This window comes from Anastrepha obliqua, chromosome 5 (assembly GCF_027943255.1).
Source record: "Anastrepha obliqua isolate idAnaObli1 chromosome 5, idAnaObli1_1.0, whole genome shotgun sequence".
In the NCBI taxonomy this organism is placed as follows: domain Eukaryota; kingdom Metazoa; phylum Arthropoda; class Insecta; order Diptera; family Tephritidae; genus Anastrepha; species Anastrepha obliqua.
In genome coordinates this window covers 42,402,747-42,409,872 of record NC_072896.1, presented here as the reverse complement: position 1 = coordinate 42,409,872, position 7,126 = coordinate 42,402,747, and the positions used below count along the sequence as shown (strand labels likewise).

Sequence of the window (7,126 nt, the reverse complement as noted above, 5' to 3'; positions counted from 1 at the left end):
AAGAAGAGTCTTTCAGCCATCTTCTCTGTCTCGCGTGGCATGTCACTATGTTTAGATATTTTGACTCATCGTTCTTGAATGATATCGATGACCTTAGGGGCATAAGTGTCGGTCAGATCTATGGGTTTGCACTTAAGGGGTTACATGCGTCCAGAATTAAAAAAAAATCTAGTTTTTTGTTTTTGGTATTTCAAAAGTACAGTATCTTAAGAATTTGCTGTAAAATTTTCATGCTGAAATTTCCAATATTATAGCTTCTACAACCCATTAACTAGGTAGAGAGCGGCCCGCGCCCTCCTACACCTCAAACTTAAAACTCGTTTTTCTCGACACTACTTTTTCCGGCACGGTTTGCTTGATAACTCATACAGTTTTTATTATTTAACTAACTTTATTTTACATAAATCCTTTCAAGGATCTTTTTTTTTTTAATTGTATTTTGGGTCACGAGATTTTTTATACACTAATTTTTGTAAAGAAAAATTAAAATGCATTTTTTTATAAAGTTTAACTACTAATAAACAATGTATAAAATTGTTGTATATTTATTTCTATTGCTATCCATTCTAAAAACAGTTTTTCTTTTAGCGCATTTTTGGCGCTGCTGGACGTATGTAATCCCTTAAAACAAATAGGATTAACGAGAAGTAGGGGGTTAACTACTACTGTGGTATCACAATGCATCGTCAACGGTCTAAGTGAGTTGGCTTAGAGACCGACTGCCACTTCTACCTACCTACCTACATATCTACCTAATCATTCAAAAAACACTAAATTCAATTTCATTATTAGAAAAAGCAAATCATTCAAAAACATACCAACTGTGTAAATAATTAAAACTTTCGTTACAATATTATTAAATTCCTTCAACTAAATCAAATTAATATCTTCATATGAAAATTATGCATATAAACAAAAGCCAACGAGCATACATAAATACGCCTTTGTACATGCATACAAACTTACATACAGCAACAGAACATATGTACATAAGCAGACAGTGAAACCTCCCTTGGGCGGACCGGGAGGGACTCATCGTCAGTAAGCTTTTGTCCGCCTAATAGAGGTGACCCCTCAAGAGAAGGCAACTTCTTCGGATAAATAAGATTTGGTATAGAATAAAATGTCCGCCCAAGGGCAGTGTACGGCTTAAAGACGAGTCCATTATGAGAGATTATACTGATATGCATAGCTAAAGGGTTTTCAAATAAGAGGTGTTATTTTGATATTCAAAGAAAAATGCTATGTTTTAATAAAAATGATCGGATGTTTATTTCATTATAATGAGGGCATACCTTCCTTAATAGTGGAATAGTTAATAATGGAAAATAACATCAGGCAAATGATCACCACGACCACGCTTACAGGACAATATCCTTTTCATGAAATTTTCCATAACCGAATTGCAAAGTGGCTGCCATATGTCCTCGATAGCCGTACGAATTCCATCTTTGAGGTCTTGAATCGACCCTGGACTGTTGGCATAGATCTACTCTTTCACGTGGCCCCAAAGAAAAAAGTCACAAGGTATTAAATCACAAGATCTTGGTGTCCAATTGTGATCACCTCTTCGAGAGATAACACGGTCCGGAAACTTTTCCCGTAAAAGGTCAATGGTTTCATTGCTTTTGTGGCACGTAGCGCCGTCTTGTTGAAAATAAACGTTGTCCAGATCAATACCATACAATTCCGACCATAAAAATTGTTAACCATCTCTCGATAGCGCAATCCATTCACCAATAACACCTGTTATTGGAAAACCCTATATATCCCAAAGAAATTGAATTATGAAGCGTTAACAAAATTGTTTCATAATTTTATTAGACAACTTTTTAAGTCTTCACTTGAAGTATTACTTCATTATTTGATATATGAATTGTTAATTGAAGGTTAGGTTAAATTAATTGAAAACTACGTATTATATTATATATGTAGATATAATTGGCGCGTACACCCTTTCTGCGTGTTTGGCCGAGCTCCTTCTTCTAATTGTGGCGTGCATCTTTATGTTGTTTCACAAATGGAGGGACCTACAATTTTAAGCCGAATCCGAATGGCAGATGGTTTTTTTATGAGCAGCTTTTCCATGGCAGAAATACACTGGGAGGTTTGTCATTGCCTGCCGAGGGGCGGCCGCTATTAGAAAAAACTTTTTCTTCATTTTCAGCGAGATTCGAACCTACGTTCTCTCTGAACTAAAACTATGTATTAAAGTTTTCAAATAAGTAAAATAAGTTTGAAAAGTGCATATGGATAAAAAAGAATGTAGTTCCTGTTTTTTTGAACATTACTGTACGTAAATACAACTCACACAAGTTACTGCTACAACAACAACAACTCACACAAGTTTTAGTGAGTTCTTTAATATTAGATGCTTGGCGCTAGGGGACTCATCCGAAGGCTGAATTTGTGTACAGTCGCACAAAAAAGTCGCACTCCTGTTTCAGATTAAGTTTCTAACTTTGCGGCTAAACTTTATATGTACATACATACATATGTCTCTGTGCACTTTTTTCAATTGGAGAACCACAAGCGTAAAAAAATACATACCAATTTAATATTTACCCACTATCAGAGAACAAAAAATAATTATTTCAAAGCCTTCTCTAGTATCGAAATGTTCGGAACAGAAGCTTTTTATAAGCTACTTGTTGATCTATGATTATGCGCGCACTTGACGCACAGCTGCTGCGGCTGTCGAGCATTTAGAAGGCATATTTATTTACATACATACATACATATGTATATGAGTGCATACCGGCGCAGGCACCTGCCATGACAAAAATTCTCGATTTACCAAATATTGGCAAGCAGGCAAATAATTTTAAATTATAAAAAATAATCCAATATTGGCTATTATCGAGGGGCCTTCAGTGATGTCTTCAATTTTAGATTTAGAATTTTTGTAGTCGTCGAGCAGTATTGGAATATGGACGGCTTCTTGCGTGTGATGGGAAATGCAGAGAGTATGTTTTATAAATTTATATAAAAAAATTATATTTCGGAATTTTTCCTAATGTCTGTACCATTTAACTCTAGGCATAAATAAATAAGAATTTTAAAAAATATATGTACCTCGCACCTAGAAATACAAGCTCGCACTTTTGAATGAATTTGTTTTTGTTGTGTAACACAATATTTTAAACTGTTTAGCGACGTTGCGACTGAAATAATCAATGCGTCTGCGTTTGCGTCTATGAATGTATTTTGTTTTTGTATACGCAAGGTCTGGCATTAACTTATTTACTTTGAATATCAAAACCTTTGCATGAACTGAAAAAACTATGAGACTTCCTTACCTTAGACTTGATACCTTAAATATAATACCTTAGCGTTCTCTGATAACTATGGCCACACCTTCTGTATTCTCTCCACCGCAATTCCTTTCTGAAGTAATCTATCATCTTTGGTAAAATTATTATATTATGGTGTCAGGGAATCCAACCATTATTTCTATTTCTTTACAGATCTTGCCCGCTTTCACGACTGAACAATGCGTTTTTCTTCATATTTTCATTTTTCCACTACCCGCTAAAAAGGAGCACAAGAGTTGCAATAAATATATATCGAATACTATTCTATTATATACGGTTACCAATCAAGTCCTCGTTTTATTCTAACTAATCACTGCTGATTCGATGAATGACAGATATTTGGAGTAAATAAGGAATTGTGTGACAACAACGCCAATGCGGAGTAAAATCTATGAAATTTTAACTTACCCGTTATTTACATTCTGTGCTACGAATTTTTCAATTTGCAGAACAGGATATGTCAAACAGGAATCTTGAAGTTATGAGCAGACGAACTATCTTTATGGAGATACCTTTAAGGTATAACGAATCAGAACCCCTTTTCTTTTATCTGTATGATTTCATTATACATATATGTGTATGCATAATACATATATCATCTGTTCAGTGAAATCAAAGCTTTGTAAATTCATGTATTTTATAATTATTAATTTGAGTTTAGACATTCTTCATTCAAAACAAATTATACCGCTATACTCACTCCATAAAGTTCTATTCACCCACATATGAACAACTTATTTTAAACTGAGGCATGTAGCTATCCTGCAAATAAGCCATCAAAAACTTTTATTTTGTTAATGATTTTTGACCATACTAAAAAAAAAATTTTGGCCGAAAAAAACTCAGGGTCGAATAACTGTAAAAATGTTTATTTTATTTCAATTATTTAGACAAATTTACTTTTTGGATTTCTTCGCATCCTTTCCCGTATCATCAGGATTATCAGCATTCTCCTTGGCACGCTTGGCGCGTATACCAACCAAACGAGCATCAGAACGAGCCTAAAAATTAATTATAAATACAATTGAAAGGTAAATATTCATAATATAAGAAAATTCGACTCTTCCAAATTACCTTGCGCAAAGTGGCGAAAGCCTTGAATTTCTGTTCATCCTTAGCGATTTCACGGAACTCAATAACGGGCTGTTCTTTTTTGATGGGCATAACATCTCCTTTAAGTTGAGTAGCCAGCTTGCATTCTTCCAAGGTGGATTCGCCCTTGCGGATCTTTTTCTCATTAATGGGGAATAGAATCAATTTGCTCTTATATTCCTTTAAACGCTGGACATTGCGTTGTCGTGATTCAAGTGACTTGTTCTTACGTCTCTTATCAACAGCAATACCAATAGTTCTGGCAAATCCATATGTCAGACCGGCACCCTAATCACGAAAAAGAAATACAAATATAGATACCGCTTAATATTATAAATATATTTATTAATACCTTAAGTTCTTCAAGTGTAAAGCCGCGTCCTGCGCGCAATTTCGTGTGATAGCGGATGGTTGGGCAACGTACAACAGGGCGCAATGCTTGTGCTGGACGTGGGAACACAGCTTTAGCCTTCTTGATGCGGTTTTGCCTTCTGCGATATTTGCGTGCAGGCTGATTGAACCATGTCTTTACATTTCGTTGCCACCACTTGTGAAAGTGAGCATTTGGAATCATGTTATTTCCCTTACCCATTTTTGCTGTTTAAGTCTAATAGGAAAATAAAAAAGAGAAAAAATGGTTATACTCCAATTGAAGTGCCAAGTTAATTTGGTGGTTATACATCTGACAACAGTCCACCACGTGGCCCATATATGAATGCCATTACAACAGTAAATACACTAAAAACTAATAATTATTCACATATATTTCATCAAGCAAGTAAAAGTCCAATTGATATTAGCATGATGGCAACTTTTCCAGGCATATTTGAGTAAAATAATGCACAAATCTTGAAAATTTTCATTTTTACAAACCTTTCCTACCCAACAACGAATTAAAAAGGAGAATTGCAACCAACTTCAATTCGAATATATAAAATACTCGAATATCTAATTCGAAATTAAGCCCACTTTCCGAACTCTCCCGCCTTTATAACAGGTCTACACCAGTAGTTCGTAACAAAAGTACATTGCATCCTATGATTGGCAACCCTTTATTAATAACGTCGGAGATCCCCACTTGGCAATGCCGAAAAAATACTATAATCGATTCCGATGGGATCTCGACATTCTCCCGCAATTTCGAAATTCGTGAAATGAGTATTGTAATTATGAATGAAACACAACTCTGACAATTTTTCGTGACAAATTTATATAATTGGATTAGTTTGTCGGGGGAAGACAAAAAGTAAATAAAAATAAGTAAATATGAAATTAAAATACATTTGTTAAAATAAATACATTAAATAATGTATATTTGTTTAATCGGAACCTCTTAATGCAACTTTAAAAAAATTACTGGATTCGATATTATTTTTTTATAACGGACTCAATTTTTCGTCAGAATTAAAGGGATTACAAGCAGTTTTTGTGTAGGTTCGCCTTCTACCAATAAAGCTGCTGCAGGAATGGAATCCATCTTAATTTGAAATATCGTAGTTTCCCCTGGAGGAGAAGGACTCGGCTTAATTTGGTGTGGCTAACTCGCACCCGTGGCCAAAATATCTTAGGTCTTATATGTATATATGATTAAATGGTGATATTTTTAATCTTAAAAAATAGAATATACTAAGGCAAATACTTTAGGGGTAGAACTCCACACCAGTCCTTTCAGGCGTTGTGGCTTTCGAAGTCTTTGAGACTCTATAGGAGCTGCAAGCATAAGTAATAGGCAAATCCATACAATAATATCCAGTTGAGGCATTTAACGTTTGTAATCTGAGAAATTTAGATTTTTGCCATGAAACCGTGTCAGCTGAGTGCTCTCTCACCACACAGTGTTGCCAGAGCCAAACATTTCCCCTATTCTTGAAGAAATAATCGATTAATCTAGGTTAGAAGTCTATGGCAGGAAATAAGATAGCGCCCATCAGAAACGCGTAACGTATCACTGGCGCAGTTGCGTGTGATAATGAAAACATGATTTTTGGGAATTGGGCATGGCAGCATGAAATACCAAAAGTGTTTAATCGTCAGGTAGTAATATGGTGCCCGAAAAATTGCAAGGAAACTACCAAGGTGAATCTAGACAAGTGGTATTTTCTCATCAGCTGACTTGATTGCCTTCAAGGAAGAATTGAATAAAAATTTGACAATAAGTTACCAAATCGCTATATTTGTAAAATCGATAACATTTTGTATCAACCCGTCTTGGAAACTACCTTGCTTTTCATATCATGGAATGACAAAGATAGAGAGAGAATTTCTGGCATGCCATTTTTAAATTTCTTGCCACTTATTATGTAATATTTCTGATCGCTTTTTTCACTTTTAATTTCCCTTAAAAAATGTTCAAAGTTAGCTTACATTTTAAATATAAAGCAAACAACTTGACTCACAGCCTGAAATTTCTATAATTTATATTTTCTTTGGCTGTGGGCCCTTGTAAAACTTAGAAGTTCTTATGTAGTGTATACACGCTCCAACCGTTGTAGCAACACGTTATACAATATGCTGGATGGCTGTTTATTGTTCTCATATTCGTCATGTTGAACATTTTTCAATATCAGGGAATCAAGTGTAAAGGTTCAATAATAATAATTGATGAAATTTTATTTTATTTATTATTTGTTTTTTTTTCTGTATAAATAACTAAAAAGAAAATGTATACAAAGTTCGATGTGCAATATGGGAATAAACTCATTGTACAACAACTAACTCCA

General features: G+C 34.6%; 1 protein-coding gene across 1 annotated transcript; it reads right to left on the bottom strand.

The window, feature by feature from the left end:
- Positions 1-4,167: 4,167 nt before the first annotated feature.
- On the bottom strand, positions 4,168-5,359 carry LOC129247181 (60S ribosomal protein L13). The gene is made up of 4 exons (XM_054886173.1): positions 5,280-5,359; positions 4,759-5,013; positions 4,389-4,694; positions 4,168-4,315 (listed from the first exon to the last, which is right to left on the bottom strand). Exons 2-4 carry the CDS (start codon positions 4,996-4,998, stop codon positions 4,211-4,213), a joined length of 651 nt encoding a protein of 216 aa, XP_054742148.1. The 5' UTR covers positions 4,999-5,013; positions 5,280-5,359; the 3' UTR covers positions 4,168-4,210.
- Positions 5,360-7,126: the final 1,767 nt, after the last annotated feature.